At 44.4% G+C, this 19,546-nt stretch overlaps 1 protein-coding gene across 2 annotated transcripts in view; it reads left to right on the forward strand.

The window, feature by feature from the left end:
- PRKCQ (protein kinase C theta) overlaps positions 1–16,657 on the forward strand; it is a 48,464-nt gene extending 31,807 nt beyond the window's left edge. For both annotated transcript variants that reach the window (XM_009290415.2, XM_009290414.2), the window contains 5 exons: positions 1,250–1,312; positions 5,089–5,227; positions 9,906–10,094; positions 12,941–13,069; positions 14,377–16,657. In XM_009290415.2, coding sequence (XP_009288690.1) covers positions 1,250–1,312; positions 5,089–5,227; positions 9,906–10,094; positions 12,941–13,069; positions 14,377–14,532 — 676 coding nt within the window. In that variant the 3' untranslated portion in view covers positions 14,533–16,657. The remainder of the gene's footprint in view (positions 1–1,249; positions 1,313–5,088; positions 5,228–9,905; positions 10,095–12,940; positions 13,070–14,376) is intronic.
- The last annotated feature ends 2,889 nt before the right edge of the window (positions 16,658–19,546 follow it).

A 19,546-nucleotide genomic window follows, 5' to 3' on the forward strand; every position in this document is an offset into this window, starting at 1 on the left:
GGGGGCGGGGGGGAAGAGATAAAACCTATCAAAAATGCAAAAGGTAAATTTAAATAAAAAACTAATACACCAACAGGGAGTTAAAAATTTATTTCACTTTGATTAAAGTAAATAGAAAAATTAGAATAAATGAAAGGTGCTTTTAATCCTTCTGTGAGCAAAAGGTATTTTAAAAGTCAATATTGAAACCACTATAGGAATTAATTTTTATTTAATAATTAAAAAACCCCATCATTTAAATCAGTGTTTAATTTGATGATTTTTTCAAAAGCATTTGAATGTTCAGAATTAAGGGCCAATGCATTGAAGACTGAGGGAGCAGCGCTGTACAACACTGGAGGGGCATACGACCCTGCGGTTACATTCCCTTCTGGGAGAGCACTTTCACGGTGCAATGGTGCTTCAGCCTTATGCTGCCTCTTTGCAGCAGGACGTGGTGGTGTCCTTTAGGCAGAAATGTGTTGAGAACGAAGATCTCAAACTCGAAAAGACTCCAGAGGAAGGCCAGCAAGCTGCTAGCTAGTTCGTATCTTGGATAAAATTTCAAAAGCAGGTCATAAATCTGAGCAGTGAAGAGGTCTGTTTGATAAGCCAAGGAGACTGTCTGTGGTCCCCACACCCAGATGCCCACCTGCCTGTCCCATTGCTGGGACCATTCCACTGTTTCTGCAGCAGCTACTGAACATGGCAAATTACAGCTGCTCGTTTGAGGTCTGAGGCATTAACTGTAATTTGCAGTTTGCAGTCTGGTGCATCACTGTAACTCATTGATTTACTTTAAATCTGTAAATGAGAGGCACAGACACCACCCAGTCTGCCTTCCTTGCGACAGGGACCATATCTTGAGGCGAGACAGGGTAGGCAGTAGGAGCTGGGTGGTGTTTTTTTTCTCTACGGCTGATCTGGAGACATCCTTGGGCACTGAAGGACGTGTCCTCAGAGTCAGTCACATATAAAAAAAATGCAGCCAGCCATGCAGTGTGGCTTCCAAATCCCTGACGATGAGTAGGCTCCAAATCCCTACCATTTCACAAAGTGGTTTCAGTGGGAGTTGGGCTGCTAGCCGTGTGGCATGCTTTTGGGAATCTCACGTCATCCATCAGTTACCTGTAAAACCCAGTTACCCCAAGGCTTCTGGGAACTTAATGAGATTTTGGCTCCTGTGGAGACAAAGTTTCCATCTTTTTGGTTCTAGTTGAAAGCGCCTGTTGGGAAGCATCCATTCTAACTTGTGCCTTCTGTCACTCAGGTTTTATGCTGCTGAAATCATATGCGGGCTCCAGTTCCTCCATTCCAAGGGCATAATATACAGGTAATTTTACTCTTTAGTGCCTAACATGCTAAATCTTTTCTGCTTTCCCTGCAAGCACTAATGGTAACTGAGAGACTGTTGCTTGGATGTACTTACTGGTATTGCATTTCTATGCAGATTTCCTCTTTACAGAGTCTGGCTGTTTTATTTTGAAGAGACAGTATAGAAAAGGCATTTTTAAGCCCTTTTTGAGAATCCAGTCCTATTTCAGTTAACATTAAAACAAGCCCTTTCATGCATTTACACTGCGTCATTCATATAGCACCCAGGGTAGGCACCCAGTTTAAGCTTTCCATGTATGAAGGCATGTAAGGTCAAGCTAACCATGAGAAATTTAGTGTATCTGCTGTGCTGGTTACCCTGGGACAGTGGTGACAAGCTCAGCTCAAGTAACAACAGCAGGGAGACAGTGATATCCCTTAATTTTGGGGTTATTAACAGGTCTGCTGTGCACAGTTCCACGGGGAGATGGGATTCATCTCACCTACCATCATGAATCTGAACTAGCCGCCCAAGCTCTTCTTGTAGTAAGCAGAGAGGAGTGGGCTTTTCTAGGTTCATCAAACCTGTGTTAGAATGTGTATAAGTGCCCATTTCTACCAGCAGGCTCTACAGGGAGCCGACGGGGACTAGGTGGGACACTGCGAGAAGTGCCCATTTCTACCAGCGGGCTCTACAAGGAGCCGACGGGGACTAGGTGGGACACTACAGGCAGCTGCACTCAGATAGAAGAGTCCTCTCCCAAAGTTACTGGTATGAACTTAGTCCACAATGCATCAATCTATCAAATTCTGAGGAGGAAAAGTCCGCTACTACAAAACTGCCCATTCCAGCTTCTGCTTGACTTCCCTAGGAGCTTCAAAGTTATGCACGGATGCTTTGATTTAATGCACAAGTGTTGTGCTTCAGACGTATGTAAAAGGACAGAGACAAGATGGGAGCAAGAAGGGCTGCAGAAATCAGGCCGCAGTCTGCTTTCCTGTGGCCGAAAGGAGGAACTGAATTCCTGGGGAGCTCTAGTCCAGCTCATCTTCATGGCAAAAGTTAGTTGCTACATTGCAGCCTTCTGTAAAAGCAGGAAGCAAATAGCTTGTCACAAACAAATGAGAAAGCTCACTAAAGCAATGATGTTTGCTGGAACCAAAATGAGCTTATTTCAATGTTTGTCATGTGGTGTGAACATTAGAACAAATGCTAAATGTGAATGGCTTGTTTACAATCCACTCTCCCATTAAAATGCAAGCTTTGATTCGTATAAACTCACCTTATTATTCATTATTAGTACTCATGTGGGAGGCATTTATAGTCTTTATTGACCAATGATGGTGATTGCATAAACATGAGATCCATATCGATGGCATTAAGCTAAGATGGTCTCTGGGGTCTCAGCAAGTTTCTGGCTCTAATTATTGTTCTGGATGACTGAAGGGAAACATTTTCTGAAGTGCCCAAATCACTTAGCCACGTCTGTCATTTTTACTCAGACTTCTCAGAAAAGTTGATTAAAAATATCTGCAGGACATCGTGAGTTTGTGGCAGGGCTGTTAATGCTGACATTTTGTTTATAATTCACATTTTTATTTGGAATTGCTACACCAGCGGTGTGTCGGGGTTTGAGACCCATTTCCTCGCGAAAGGAGAGAGATATTTAGAGTCTGGAGCACTGGGAAATGTGGGCAAATTGGGATAGCTAGACATTGGGTAGCATGGTGATAGGAAGAAATAGCTCATTCACAGGAGTCAGTGCGGCATTGCTTTGGGTATCAAGCTTTGAGAGAAAAGATTTAACCAGTCCTACTCCTTTTTCCTTTTTTCATCGAAGACAATGACAACGAGGTCAGTTGAGAACACACAGCCATCAGTATCTCAGTCAGAGCTAACTAAGCACTTAGGAAAGTGAATAGAAATCATTTTTGAAACTACATCACTTGCGATATAGTAAGAATAATGAATCCAGCTGTTCTGTCTCATGCACCCACGTTTGGAAATGTTGGCTTAAATTTTAATGAATGAGCCGAGGCATTTTTGGCAGAAACTCCAATCCCTGGAGCCAATGAGTTTCAGACTCATCAAAATAATGAAAGAGAACTGTAGGTGATGGGTTTTTTGTTTTGCTTCGATCTACCAGATGAATAAAAGCAGTGCTGGCAGCCAGAGATTGATCTCAATGTGTAACTAAAATAAGTCATTCCAGCTGGAAATTGTGACAACATGAGTGTCTGCCACTTGGAAGGCAAATGTCTCGGTTGTCTCTATATTTCTTTTTGATTGATGACTCCCACTTTTTCTTGGGCCATATTCTAGCAGCAACGAACAATTGCCCCATGACAAAAATTTAGTGTGTGGACACTAGCAGGTCCCCCACCCTGATTGGGACCTGGCTGAAGCGAGATGAGGAGCTTTGCACAGTCCCACCCTGATTGGGGAGGGAGATGAAGCCTGAATGCTTCAGGCTGAAGCGAGATGAGGAGCTTTGCACAGAGAGAGGCTGAACAGCCATCTTTCCTGCAATTGTAGGCGATCATCTCAGGAGCATCATGCATTAGAAATTACCTTCTTTGAGGGAGTCAAAGCCATTTCTGAAAAAAAGACATCATAAAACAGTTGTCGCTGGGAAGGTAGCTATATAGCAGCCTGGTGGTTAGGACTCTTGCCTGAGATGTGGAAAATGTGTGTAGGCTGTGAATCAGCAGAGGTTGGAAAAGACCAATTGTCTCCTCAGCTGTAGGCACAAGCAAATGTTGCGTCTGGGTGCTCTGGGAGCCCTGAGAAGGAGCAGTGATTGATAGCACAGGGTAGGCAGTGCAGGAGCGTGGGTGCTCCGAGACCAGGTAACCCAAATTCTACCTACATCCCAGGTGAGGTGCAGAATCACTGATCCAAACATCTCCCTGAGTCATTATTTCAATGAAAAGCAAAACGTTTAGGTAAGATATAAAAAATTTAACATAGAAGCCATGCCAGCCTTCCTTTCTTTCTGCCTTTTTCTTTGCTTTCTTGACATGCTTTTCTCTCCTTTCAGAGGTTGTTCCTGCATGGGGACCTCTTTGTTCTCTGTCAATGGCCATGATTCATCAGCTCGCTTGCTTTTATTTCCTTCTCTGTGCATGTCTTTTTTTTTTTCTCTCTCTGGGCTCTTTGCTTCCCACAGTAGCTCAGAGCCTGAAACCTCTGACAACAGCTTGGCAGCTATGTGTGAAGGGCTTTGTAAATCCCCGGGGCTCAGATAATAATGCAGCCTGGCAGTGAAAAGATGGTGGGTGTTCTGCTGATGTCTGGGGTTATTCTGACCCTCTGCAAGCCATGCAGGGCTTGTGGGTCCTTACCTCTTCCAACATTTGTCAAGCCTGCACTGGGAGGGAGAGCTGGCAGCAGCTTCAGAGAGAGCACTGAGACTCCCAGGGAAGGAGAAAGTGAGCGTTAGCCGGTCCCTTCCTGCTCACCTTCTCCAGGCTGTGTTAGGGCAGAAGCACCAGCTGGCACAAAGCCCTTTTTAGCTTCGCTATTCTGCATTCTCAAAGGAGGCAGCTTTTAGAAGATGTCTTGGGTAAAGTCTTCTCCAGCAAATGAATCAGTGCTGGGACAGGAGGAATGAGGAAGAGGGATACTGAGGTCCAAGAGAGCAGCTCGTCATTTGGCCCTCAGCCATCCTTTGTAATTGCAATGTGTAGGCACTACGTAGAGGCAGATAGCAAGTTAATAAGTGTAACCTGCTAAAATAACTTGTGTGGCTCTGTAACACTTTAAAGGAGGGGTTTCCTTCTCTTCTTCCACAGAGACTTGAAGCTAGACAACGTCCTCTTGGACAATGAGGGACACATCAAAATTGCTGACTTTGGGATGTGCAAGGAGAACATGTTTGGAGATGCGAAGACAAGTACTTTCTGTGGGACTCCTGATTATATCGCTCCTGAGGTAGGTGTGGGGTCCAGGGAAGTCAGCAAGCTGCTGTGGGACAGAGAACGTGTCTTAAGACGTGACTGTCAGTCAGTGGTGGAGGGTGCAAAGAGTAATAACCTGCTTTTGAGCGGTTCCAAGCTAGAAACTGGATTTCAGTTTGACTCAGAGTCTGCGTTGCTGTCTTGCATTGCGTATTTTTGTGGCTAATTCATTTTTTGTGCAAATGGGCCTGGGAAGCAAGTGGTGCTTGGCTTAACCAAGAAACAGAGTGCTTAATGGAAATCCAGTTTGGGCCATGGCAGAAGAAGCTTGAAGAGGTAGGTCCTGCAGTTCAGGGACAGAAACAGCACAAGGAATGGGAAGCATGTTCCCGAGCTAGCTAACAGTAGGCTTCCATGGCTGTACAAGCTCCTTGATAGCTAGTAGGGAGCTACGGGCACTTCTAAGGGATGATGTTCATCACAACCTAAGAGAGAAAATAGAGAAAGGTAGGACAAAATGCCCGCCTGGAGCTGATTCTCCCTCCTCATTGATTAACCACCTTTTAGATAGAGAAAAGAGGCTGGGTCCACGATAAAGAAGAGCTTGGGGTTCACCTTCCCTCTGGGATATGCTCTGACGCTTGAATAGGGATGGCACCCATAAGATTGGACTTCTCTCTTACTCAGAGAGGTTCTTAGCTGGCTGCAAACACAGCCTGCATCACAAGCATCCTCCCAGAGCTGAATAAGGCACTATATGCTCTGAAAAGGCTCTGCCATCAGAGGCATAACTTTAAAACTGAGCACAAGCTTGAAGGACTGTCTAGATAAAAAACAACCAACAGCTGCTTGTAAAAGGGACTGAGATGCTTGGAGACATAAACATGAGAGTGGTCATACATCCTGATTTTTCCCCTCCGAATGCCAGCAGTCAGAGGATAGGCGTTGCTATCTGGAGGACAGCTGGGACCTGACCTGCTGACTCTGGGCTCTGAACTACCTGCTTCTCTGTTTTGGCTGCGCACAGTGCCACAGCACCTCATGTCACTGCATGAAACCATCCCTGGAGGACAGGCCTCCACAAGTTTCCTTCTGGTGAAGGAGGCTCTAAAACTAGAGATGATGGAGTTGTATCAGGGTCAGGCTGTGCTTGAGCTAACGAGGGCAAGGCAGAGCTTGTAGCTTGTGTTAAGGTCCTGCTCTGTCCCCTTGACTCAGGAAGGCTGGGGCTTGCACGGAGACAATCTCCAAGCTCCGTGCAAAAACATACCAACAGTTCCTCTTCTCCTTCTACAGCTGATATCTACTGATACTCGGTGGAGAAAAGCTGAACCTGGCCTCCATGTGCACATGCAATAAAACTGGGTGGTCACAGACACCAGACTCCGGCTTGCCCATAGCGAGATCCTTTGCCCTTTCCCCTTATTTCTTTCCATTTTTTCCCAGACAGAAACTTGTTCTTTTTTTTTTCCCCCCTAGTAAATCTAGATATTTTGGACTACATCCCTCCAGAAAAGAGAAAGTTCCCTTAACCTGGTGACTTCACACAATGATAGATCTTACTATGGAGAGGCTTTGACTAATTAGGTGCCAAACTGAGGCCAAAGAAAACATCTTTCAGCTCAGAGAAGAACCTACGAGTCATCCATGCATCATGTCTGACATCACTCTGAAATCCATTTATTTGCCTTTCAAGATCCCATTTCCTGATTTTAGTGTTTTCATGATGGATATTGGTACTTTAGAAATAGCTTTTAAAGCTTTTGGTTTTTTCCCGGCCACTATAATTCATTGATCTTTTACTGTGCACCAAGGGCTTGATTCTGATCTGGGTTACACCACTGCTGACACAAGGGCTGGTCTCTTCAAATCAATTGGATTTGTATTTCCTAAGAGCAGGTGTAAGTGTGCTCTGCAATCAAGCTGCAATTGTCTTTTATTCCACTTCAATATGCTTTTATTAAAAAAAAAACCCCAAGGTATTTTCTGATCCTAAAAAAAAGAGAGCCAAGTGATAATCCATTATCTGTGATTTTACTTCATAGAAAAGAGAAAGACTAAAATAGCTCAGAGTTTTATTTCTGCACCATCATTTATTTTAGAGATTCAACAAGTGCATATAAAACATTTTACCTCTAAATTGAAAGCACTGCTAGAGTTTATGGATCATCTCTCCCACCAGAGGCTGGAGCACTGGACTTTTTGTCAGTATTTCAATGCAGCTTCTAGCGCTGTAATTTGTACAGACCCAGCACCTTGGCTACAGCCGTGCAAATAAGGGGACTTTGGGTCAGTAGACAAGCAATTTTTTATTTCAAAAAATATTTGACAAAAAAAAAAAAAAGACTTAGCCTGAAATGAAATTTCTGAGTTTGTTTATTTTTTCCAGAGAATTGCAAAGCTAATAAATCCTTTCCTTGACTGCCATAAAACATTTAATTTCATTCTCCAGACATTTTTTACTTTAAAAGGTAAAGCCTTATAAAAACAATGTGTCTTTTCAGAAGGAAAGGTTGGGGTGATTATGTTTATAAGTGACTCAGAATAAATATATTTGGGAGTCTTGCTCTTTCCTTTTTTTTGACTGTGAGTGAAACACATTGCCTCATATTCAAATAGGGTTTTTGTCCTTTTTGCATCTCCTCTTTTGGCATTTTTGGAGACAGAGGTGTTAGTCATGAACACTCTACATCAGTTTGGGTTTAGACTTCTGATATTAAGGTCCTGCTTTTCTAGATGCCACAGGTACATTAGAGGGGGATACTTCTCACCTAATGTGAGAAAATTCATCTAAAAGTGAAGCACCTGATGGCACTTTATAGTGTTGCAGAAGGGCAAACATCCCAGAAGACAAGTAATCCCTTCCTACCTTAGGTGTGTAAGTTAGTTAAATCACCGTTTTTCCTCCATTAGAATGGAATGGAATAGAATAGAATAGAATAGAATAGAATAGAATAGAATAGAATAGAATAGAATAGAATAGAATAGAATAGAATAGAATAGAATAGAATAGAATAGAATAGAATAGAATAGAATAGAATAGAATAGAATAGACTATTTCAGTTGGAAGGGACCTATAACAATCATCTAGTCCAACTGCCTGACCAATTCAGGGCTGACTAAGTTTAAGTGTGTTGTTAAGGGCATATTGTCGAAACTTCTTAAACACTGACAGGCTTAGGGCATCAACCACCTCCCTAGGAAGGCTGTTCCAGTCTTTGACCACCCTCTCGGTAAAGAAATGCTTCCTAATGTCCAGTCTAAACCTCCCCTGGTGCAGAGACTCTGGATAACTAAATTAATAAAACACATAACTTTTAGGCAATAAGGTTAATCTGAGCCCAAGTGGCAATTTACAAACAATGCAGACAAGGTATGAAAACAGTGAAGAAACTACTCACCTACTTCCACTGTACCTCAGGGCCAGCAGTAAAGATCACCTCTCTAAATCATCATTTTTCAACTATCAGCAGTTCCATACGTACTGATCTGGATAGTTGCTTTCACTGGTATTAAGCCATCTCCATGGCTTGTCATTGGTACCTACACCGTAGCAATAGTATAGGGGATCACATGTGCAACCAGGCCGTGGGCTCAAGAGTGAATATTGTGCCTTAAAATGAACTATTCCCCTCTCCAGCTCTAAAATCCTGATAACGATCCTAGACATCATAGTCATCACATGTACCTTTAGACATCTGCAATGTAAATACCTATATATGAGCAAGTTGTCTAGGCTCCTTGATAACCAAAGGAGACAAATAGGGGGTTGTATTTTACAGCAGGTAGATACTTAGCTGGATGTCTAAAATTGGACTAATTCTCTTCCTTGACTATAAAAGGAGCTAATGATAACTGGCTCAGCTCTAGGTATCTCCATAACAGATGTCTAAAGGCAGGTGAGATTAATTTTGCTTCCCCAGAGGGGAAATTTAAGAACTTGGTAGTGTCTGGCCAGGTTTGTAGGGGAAGAAAATGCCACATCCCTTCTTAGGGGAGGTCGTCACTCCAGCCAACCCTCCCTGACCCCCACATACTGAATGTAGCCTTCACTTTATAGCTGACACAGAAAGGCACAAACCAATGGACTGACTGAGGACAAATTCCCATTCCTCTACCTACAACTCAGTTGGTCTCAAGAGGACAGATCAGCAACCGCTTTCTCGTGTTTTTCCTGGGGCAGATTTTGCTGGGATAGATTCACACCGTTTCCACTGACTGATAGTCCTAATGCACCCTTACACTGTCAAACTTGTAATTTTAAAATACAGCTTGTGTGAGTTAAATCAGTCCCAAAATGCTAATACCTAACCATTTGTCTTCTTGGAGTTCACAAGCCTGATTTGAACCCTTGGGATAACTTGGAGAGCAGGCAAAAGATGACTTGCCTCACTTTTTTTCAGATCTCTCTGGTAGCCAAGGATTTGTTCAAGTAACTTAAGAGTAACTAGAAAAACATGCAACCTGTTATCTGTAGTGCAAAGGACTGTTTTGGCACCCAGGTGTAGCTGCGATTTGGAGCTCCCTCAGCCGCCGCCTCTGCACCGCTGGCAGATGCTCTGGCTCATGCTTCAGGCAGGGGGAAGAACCTCTGCTACCCCACTCAGTGCAAAGTGGCTGTTGAAAGGTCAGGGTCTGGCCACCCTTCTGAAGTTGAAATAACTGACGTAAGACGTTTTGTGTCCGTCTTTGTCACTCCTCTCTTTGGGCAGATATTGCTGGGGCAGAAGTACAACACCTCCGTTGACTGGTGGTCCTTTGGCGTCCTCCTGTATGAGATGCTTATTGGCCAATCTCCTTTCCATGGCCAAGATGAAGAGGAGCTTTTCCAGTCTATCCGTATGGATAACCCGTTCTACCCTCGCTGGCTTGACAAGGATGCAAAGGACATTTTGGTGAAGGTAAGAATTAACACACATTGAACGAAAGTCTTTTTGCCAGAACCGTCATTTTTGATTTGTGCATCTTCAGCTGTTGTTCAGAGAAACAAGTTCAGTGTGATAGGACCAGAGAGAGTCCCTTTCTTGTCTGTGGACCTCAAAGCACACCTGACCTAAGTCGTAAGGCCATCTTTGTGTCTTCTTTCTCCTGAGTTGTGATGATGGCTTCTCACATCCAGTAAGTAGGATCACAGGGTATCAGATACCAGCAGAGATCAGTTTCTTTGCAGAGCAATCCCTAAGGTGCAAGGCACGTTAACTCCTGGAAAAGATATTCTGCCAGGCTTCAAACTAAGGGTTAGAGTGACTTCCTTGAAAATTATGGCGTTGAAGCAGTTCTTGTGCCTCAGAGATATGAGGGCATCTAGGGTAGATTGCTTTGGTGTTCAGCTTGATTTTCAGTAGAGAATATTTTGCATCTTTGCACTGAGCTAAAGAGCAGGAAAACAAAGCCTGAGCTGTGTCCTGAAGTGGCGGAGCTACTCAAGCTAGTAGCACCGTGGCATCTGGGTTTTTGGCCCTTTGAATCTCCTACACAGCAATGCATAGCGTCCTTTCTGAGTGGAGCACTCTTCTGTTTCCCTCTAATGGGCGTCCTCCTCATCTTTTAGGTTCTCTTCCATTAATGCACTGATTTTTTCATTGCCTCCTTCTCAGCTCCATGGCATTTAGCATTGTAGCCTTTCTGGCTTGGGATGCAAGCATTCCAGAGTTGCAGGATAAAAATGCAATGAATTCACAGCTAGTCTAATAAGTTACCTCCCCTCAGTCGGGCTTTGGACTGACGTTGAACATGATCTAAGCTAAGACATTTTACCTCAAGATAGATGGTGAGAGAGCACGTACAAAGGGTTATAATGGCTCAGCTGATGTGATGTAACTTGTTCATCACTAGATTTTGGTCATATTTGACCTACAGTCCCTACCTTTACTTTTGCATTTACAAAGCGACAGGGCAACATAGAGCATTCCACTACAAAAAAAATGGGGAACAGGAGATTATTTTAGCATCTGCGCTGGGCTCAGATGTTTAGGTATCACTATAAAATGATAATAATGAAAACATTCAAAAGCAGTTGTTCAGGAAGACATACCATAGCAGACTGAGATTTTGAACATCTGTTTCTGGACATACGCTGCTATCTTTCTGCACAACCAGCCTGTACTTCTGTCGGGATTAGAGATGGTAATCAACTTTATACCAATCAATAAACTTCCTTGCTTAGGAAAAAAAACGTTTTCTCCGTTATGGGCTACTCTCATCGCCACTGACTCTGGATAATTACATATTCCACCCTGCTTAATGCCTGTATTATCAGCACAGAATTTAACCTATGGAATCTGCACTGCTGTGTAATCAGTTGCCTGTAGGACACTTCAGTTTTGTTGAGGCTTTGCCCACAGTGTTCACCAAAACCCAATGCCTGGAGTTTTTTCAAACAGGCCCTCAATGGTCCATACATCAGATTCTTTTGCCGCCATTTCTGGTGTTAGATATTTATACTTGTTCTTTTCTGAGTGGTATCTATTGTGTGCTCGCTGTTGGCCAAATAGATACTTGTATTTATTCTTTGCGGAGTGGTATCAATTGTATGCTCGCTGTTGACCAAATAGAGTAGCAAGAAACTTGACCATATGTAACCCAAGTCCATTTTGAGATGACCTCCAACAGTAAAGTGCTTTTGAAAATTTGCCCTTACCTCTGAAGTAGGACATTGGCTGTACTCAGGTCACCTGCTATCAAGTGTTGCCACTATTCCTCTCCGTTGACTTTAGAGGGATCTAGGATCTGGCTCTGTATGGGCTAGCTGGCCTGGAGGCCCCAGACATTTTACTGCAGATGTAAAGATAAATTTTAAACTATTCACACCCACCTTTACAGCAATATTTCAGCACTACATCCTGCTCACGAACATTGAGAGGAGCTCTGAAGCGTTTAGCACTCCTGAAACTCTCTCCCAGAAACACTTCAGCTGCTTCCAGAGCCAAATGGCTCCTGCACCACCATAAAAACATCTGTGGCAAAACAGGCTGTGTTTACACTAAACTGAAGAGTGGGCTTAGACCTGCATGTAGCTGATGGTGAAAAGATAGGCCCCCAGTTCGAGCTTTTTCCTACCTTCAGCAGAATTAGTCATCCCCAGGACTTGTAGCCTGCAGTGTGCAGCAAACACAAGCTATCTGAATTGGGAGTCTTTTGACAAAGTAGATGGTTGTCAGCATCTGAGCTAGTCGGTGGAGAGAAGCAAGCACTTCCAGGGTGTCTTTTATCTCATCTTTAAGTGTGTGAAGAAGGTCAGATGATTTGCACCTAAGATGACTGTTTTTCTCTGTTAATTATAAAGGGTCAAATAGTGACACTCCAAGTGTCCCAAGGTATAGGAGATGAATGCAACCCCACATAGGCCAGACTAGTATTTTCACATATTATGCTTATATTTCAGCCCTAAAAATTTTCCTGATAGCAAGAAATTGTCCAGACAAAAGCTTGCAAGTGCGATCCAGATATTTCACCTGTGTAGTAGCATATTTGCATGATCAGACACACATGTTGTTGCCGCTGTAGCAAATTTGTCCTCTCTCACCTGCAAAGGAAAAATATGGCCAAGGTCTCTCAGTTTTGGCATGTTAGGCTAAGAATCCGAACTGGTTCCCCAATCAGAAATTTAGTAGGTTAGAAGAGTCTTCACACTCTCACCAACCATGCTTGAGTCTGAAGTCTGAGGCCCTGTCCTGGTAGGACTGTCCTAATGAATACGCTGTTATTGATAAAAGACTGAGGTATTTCTCTTTCTTCAACATTCTAGCTTTTTGTGAGAGAACCTGAGAGGAGACTGGGAGCAAGAGGGAACATCCGCCAGCATGCCTTTTTCCGGGAAATAAACTGGGAGGCTTTAGAAGAAAGAAGGATGGAGCCTCCTTTCAAACCAAGAGTGGTAAGAATGCATCTTCTTTCAATTCCACCCATCTCATGTCTTTCTTTCCTGAATGATTCATTCCCCAAATATTTAAGCCCTCCAGCACATGCTAGCAATAAACTGAAGCCAGGACCCCCAGTAATGTTATAAACCCATTTATTTAGGGGCATTGTCCAAAATCTTCAGACATGGGTCTTTAATGTCAGAGACCTCAAACCCTATTTAGATTCACGGAGTGAGCATTTTAAAGGTGGATACATGTCTGCTTCACACTGGAACTAATAGTTGAAGGCACCAAGTTCAGGCTTTCAAAATGCCCTCAAACTTTCAGGGATATCTTCTGGAGTTGCTCTGCACATGCAGCCTCTCTGTCTAAAAGTAGATAGAGGACCTTGGCCTTGGCCAGTCAGAATGGAAAGTGTTGACTCTTATTTAAATGTCTAAATGCAGATTAAATTGTTCACAATTTAATGTCTGGTGTGTTGTGTACATCAGATACAAGCAGCTGAAACCATCTACAATTTGGATCTGTCACAGCCTACGTCTGTTGGCTGGGCTGCCTGACCTGATCATCATGACTACTACTTTCTGATGGCTATAAGCCCAGGTCTGGCATGCCCACACCTGAGAAAACATAAATTACTCATCGCTTTCTCAATTACCATAGCAGGGGTCTGGATACCACTTAAAACACCTTCCCTTAACCAGATAGTGCAACCCATTCTGTAGGGATTATCTTTCACTGCACTGCAGAAGGTAAAGAAGGAAAAGCAGTTCAGGTAACCAGGTGGTTGGCTAAGTCAGGATAGTCCTGGCTATTAATAACAGTCCTAATAAACTCTTAAAGTCCTATTAATAACAACAATATAATTTAATTTGACAAGTGCATCATACTTTCATTTTACAGTCCTTCACAAGTGTTATTTAATTGATGGGTCCAGCCTGCTGTGTTACAAAGCTGTAACATCCCTGCCCGCCAGAATTAATGGATCACAGGCTCAGTGCCTCCTGTATAATACTTATTCCCATTTCTACTTCAATAGGATGGTAATAAGCAAGTGATTAGCACTGGTTGCTGGATATTAAGAGCTCAGACAGAAGTTCACTGCAGTTTGACATGTTACTGTGCATCGTTTGGGCTGGAGTAACTAATCATTGTGCAAAAGGCCAAGAGAAAATGCATTGCGGGTTCCCGGGCTGAGCTGAGCTTGCTCCCAGCTAGCTGAGCTGAGCCCATAGGAAGCAGCCTGATAGAGCCAGTACCATTGTAATGAAGATCTGAATATTAGTGGTTTGACATCAGTTTTTTTTTCCTTTTCTTGAAGAAATCTCCGAGTGACTGTAGCAACTTCGACAAGGAATTTCTAAATGAAAAACCTAGACTGTCCTGTGCCGACAGAGCACTGATTAACAGCATGGACCAAAATATGTTCAGCAACTTTTCTTTCGTGAACCCTAAAATGGAGAAAATATTTTCCTGAGGTCTGCCTTACTGAAGGGGTTCTCTGTAATGGTTTGAGTAACACTTTGTCAACTGAAGACTGTGCATGGTTATTTTTATCAAGAACTCACCAGAAAAACACCTCAGTGAAAGTTTGTACCATGCCTGGAGGCTTCCAGCTTATTCCAGTCCATAGCAGATGCCAGCCACTCTTCACTAATGATGAAGTTTCTTTGTGGTACCTTTTGGTCTCTCTTCTCTCTTTTCCCAATGTTCTTGAAGTTGAGAGCACCTGAAAATGAGGAAGTGACAAAACCTGTTCCCCACTACTTGTACACGCAGCCAATGGGTTTCTCTATAAGAAAAAACAAGTATATTTGAGGTTCTGGTGATGTCAGTGCCCATTTCTGCAATCCTCACCTTGGCCCACCTCCTTCTGAAGGATAAGTGATTTGCTCAAGGCCTGAGGGCATCTGGGAAGACTTCAGGCTGGGTGCTTTGGTAACCTCCACTTGTACATGTGCAGAACTGTGCATGTGTGCACAGGAGTTTTGAAGAAGCAATTTTACTCCCTACACACTTTAAAAGTCATGTTCACAGGTATTAGGATTCAGTTTTGCTCCACTGGGACAAAGAGACTTTGCAGGTGCCCATTCCAGCATTCGTACATCTCAATCAGAGGCCCTGGAGCTAAGGACTCAACCCCGAAGAAGGATCGTTGCCATGGCAAGTGTCAAGATCAGTCCAGAATACCAGTGGTTTACACTTAGTACTTGAGCAGGAAGGGTAGGAAGTCGCAGTCCAGCAGAAAGCCTCGAGAACCCCTGTTCTAAAGCTTTAACTGTCCTCACACACGCCAGGCTCAGAGCAAAATCTGGACTGGGCTTTCTGGAGTTTTATGCTAAAACTGCGTGAGAAAGGTGGAAGAGGTTTCCTCAAACCATTGTTTAAGCGTCATAAAACTGGCCTTCTAGTCACAGCATTGGCATATTTTACTTGAAAGGTAGTAATCAGTCCTTGCAAAGGCTGATATACTTTCTGTTGCTCTAAATGGTGTCCCAGCTCTTTGGCATGCACTGCAGGCATAGGTCAACAAGTTGCACCCAACGGTCACAGGGCAGGACAGCACATCGGGTGAGGGTGGTCCTCTCCTTAATCTCGTGACATTTTGCTGTGTGTTCTGTCCCTTTGCAGTCTGTGGATGGGTTAAAAAAAAAAAATCTTTTCTGTGATCCTTTCATCATGGGATCCTTTAAATAAAGACACACTGTTTTCTGAGGTTGGAGAGTGCAGAACCGCCCAGTTACTGCTTGTCACTGAGACACCAGTTAAATACCAGGTCAAAACTAAGTCAAAGCCCAAATAGAGGATTCTGTAATAGCTTAGACTTAAGCAGTCACCCCAGCTGGTGTTAGGCTCTAATTGAAGTGTATACATTTGGAGCTTTGTTGCATGAACCCCTCCAGTCCGTGGAGAAAGAGAAGCTCTAGAAGGTGCGTCACCCCAAAATCAGATTCCCTTCAGAGGTGCCTTTCTGGCTCTGCTGGACCAGGCTGTCAACTTGGACCTCCCGATAGAAAGAATGCAGCCTTGCAGGCAGTGCTGGGATACTGCTGACAGTGACTGCAGGCACTGAACCCTGCAGGACCAAGACCAGAAGCGCCTAACATCAACAAGAAAAGCAGAGAGCCCTGAAAAGGGTTTCAGTCCAGTGACTCTCATGAAATCCTTGTTTGTGCTGTATGAAACGCAGGGGGCATCTGTGCTCACGGTTTGTGCAGCTGGTCATCACGTTTAATTAGAACAGTTAACATGAATTTTTTAAATGCCAGTGCTGTTTGTACAGTTTAATAAAATGTTGTGTACAATTGGAAAATGGGCATTGAAGTGATTAAATAGGGACAAAGAACAGAGGTGCTTAGAAAAGCCATTAAAATGGCTCTGTACTTTCTGGGGGATGTTCCCCAGGGGGAATTTCAACCCATAAATACACAGGATCAGCAAGCATTTGAACAACTGTAACTACTCCACAGATCAGCATCTAAAACAGGATTTTTGGCGCTGTGCAAAGGTATCCAAGAAGAGAATAAAATGTTCCTTTTCACTACCAGAAGGTGACACGGCTACAAATGGGGTCTGGTATCTCAAAGGGGTTGCAGAGCCAGATGTGCAGAGGTCATTACTATTAGAGGGCGATTCAGGTCATCTTCCTTTGTCACCTGAATGAGGCTGGATCAGCCAAGTCCTGGGAGGGCCTGACTCTGTCCACATGCTATGGGTGGAGTCTGGATGGCCTGATCCAGACCAGAGACTGCATTTCTAAGCATTTGAAGATTGGCGGTAGCCCACTCTAAATGACTGTTAGGGATGTTTTCTTTGCAATGGCACAGTGATTTGTGCTTGACACCGATGCAGGGACACCCCAAGCATAGACTAAGGAAGGAGGGTGCTGAATCACCTCTTGCGGTTAAGTAACTGAAGAGCAACAGGGTTTAACACCTCTCTGACCAAAGGCAGGGCTCTCTGCACTCCAGCTGTGGTCCCGTATAGTTAAAGCAGCCAAACATAAGAGTGACTTGTAAAGGAGCGTGTTTGAGTAACAGCTGGAGCAGACACGGTGTTAGGCTTACTATAGGGCTTTTGATGCAAACCACAAGAAGAAGTGCCTGCTTCTCTCTGCACGGTGTCTTCAGCTTAAAAACCAAATGAACCCATTGAGGATGGGGGGAGGGAGATGGGGAGAGGTGGGTACGAGCCACCACGAACGTGCGTGCTGTGTGTCTTACCAGTGCCGCAGCCTGAAAACCCTCCCAGCTGTGCCTGTGGTGTGCGAAGAGTGACGTGGTAAGCAGCAAGCGTTTTCCTGTGGTGGCAGCGATTGAGAGATAGGAGCTGGTGAGGGCTGAAAGCCAAACACTCGCACGGAAATGAGCAGGAGCCCAGGTACTGACAGAGATGCTCCTTTACCTTGAGTAAACCTGGCACCTCCATACCCATCTTGTCTTGCCTTCTTTCTTTGTTTTTTTTTTTCTTTCCCCTCCTCCATAAAATGTTCATTTTATAGCATAGTATATGGGGCTTGCCAGGTTTGGTTATTCATTCGCTGAAGGCCCAATCCTGTTCTGGAGCCCCATGGGATCACAGCACTGCTGTAGGTGCATGGCACCTGCAAACATCAGGGTCTGACCTCCAGCACCACCTGCTTCAGCTCAAGTTTTGGAAGTCCTCACCACCCAACTGCTCCTTCCCCAGTCTTGCTGCTTCACTCGACAGATGCACAAATTCCTACTTGTTGGCATTCACCAAACCAAACCTCAGGCTGATAAACAGGTCAGGACGAGTGGGAGTCACCAGTGAGCGACAGCCCCGATTTCAGCCCTCCTGCAAAGACCTCCGGGTTGCTTTCCAGAGGAGGCTGGTTGGTCTGACAGCTCCTCAGCATGTAGCCCGGGGGTATGGTTGCCTCTCCCACAGGGAACACCAAGCTGCATCCTGCACCCCACCATGCCCTTTGCTGCCCATGCAGAAAGGAAAGGCAACTTTGCCCAGTGGTTACCAGGCACATCTTGCAGTGGAGAGGTATCACAAAAAGTCCCTGTCTGCCAGTACAGCTCCAAATAGTGGGTACTGCAAGCAGGTATGTCCCTCCCTTTACTATTGTATTTGTACCTTAGACGCTTAAAACCCAAGCGAGAGATCACAGCTGGGACCTAAACTGCTCTCTCACTCCAAGAGATGCCATCTCAGCTAGCATATCACCTACAGCAGCTAAGATCATAATCAATACATGGCCCAAAGCATGCCTTGCGGCGCTGTGAAGCCAGCGGAGGTCTCAGTGCAGACCACAGGAAGCTTTTCTACCTTCCCTGCTTACAAAGAAGTTTTATCTTTGCTGTATCACAGCAGCCAAGACAGCGCATGCAGAGCTGGTAAAATACAGGAATTAATGTATTTCTGGCTCTTCTGTAACTGGGACTGGTTGCAAGCCAGTGGTCCTGGTACAGCTCAGTGACTGTACTTGACATGATGGGGTCCATTCTACTGTTCGGTAACAGGCGCAATGGAGTCCTTTATCCTCTATATTACCTTAATGTTGATATACACAAGGATGTGAAATAATTGAAAAATAAAAAGAAAGTGAAACAAAGGAAAAACATCATTGAGTTGTCGAAGATGAAACAAGCATAGAAAAGGAAAGTAGGGAAGAAAGGAGGGATACAGGTTGGTATAATCTTATGCAACACTTCCCTTCATTCAATGGTTTCAATTACAACTCTGCTGGTTTTCTTCAAAGCCACCAGTACCATCCCAGAGCTGCTTTTGTAGCTGAAGCACAGGATTTTCAGAGATTTCAGAGGATGGGACAGCCTGAGACAAGAACAGATGAATGGCTCTAATCTGGCCGCCCGGGTAACACAGAGCAGCCACTCCTACCCTGGCACCTCCCCCAGAAATCCAAGCACTTCTGTCCTGAATCTGGATTCAGGTCCCAATTCAAATAATTGAATTCAGCTGTCTGTGGCATAGGAATGCAGTTTAACTGCTCACCTTTAGTCATCTAGCATCACTGAGACACCCTGGGGTATCCCAGAGGACTTCCGCTGAACACGGGTCTCTCCTACGACCTGTGGCATATCCCACAGCCCTATTGCCCCAGAGCACCCCCAATAGCAGTGGACACCGCTGCGTAAGCAGCTGAATCAAGCCCGGTGATTGAGTTCACCCTACAGCAGGCACCTGCACTCAACCAGCCGAGTCACTCCTTGTGGCGGGGACAGCATGTCACAGCTCAACATATATAATTGTTTTGGGGTGGGTTTTTTTTTTTTTTGCTTTTGCCACCGGGTTGCAAAAATACCATCTCCTTGACTCATGTCCTGAAAAGCACCAGAACAAATATGGCTTTGCCATGGTGCTCACCAGCCTCCCAGCCAGAGGAAATCTGCAGCGGCTGGCAGCAGTGTGAGCCCCGTGGGAGGCAGACTGGGTCTACATGCGTGCAGTAGCTGCTTGTGGGACATTTTCTGGCACTGAGCTACTGAAACAGCCTGACC

The sequence above is a fragment of the Aptenodytes forsteri genome, unplaced genomic scaffold (genome assembly GCF_000699145.1).
Source record: "Aptenodytes forsteri isolate BGI_AS27 unplaced genomic scaffold, ASM69914v1 Scaffold173, whole genome shotgun sequence".
In the NCBI taxonomy this organism is placed as follows: Eukaryota; Metazoa; Chordata; class Aves; order Sphenisciformes; family Spheniscidae; genus Aptenodytes; species Aptenodytes forsteri.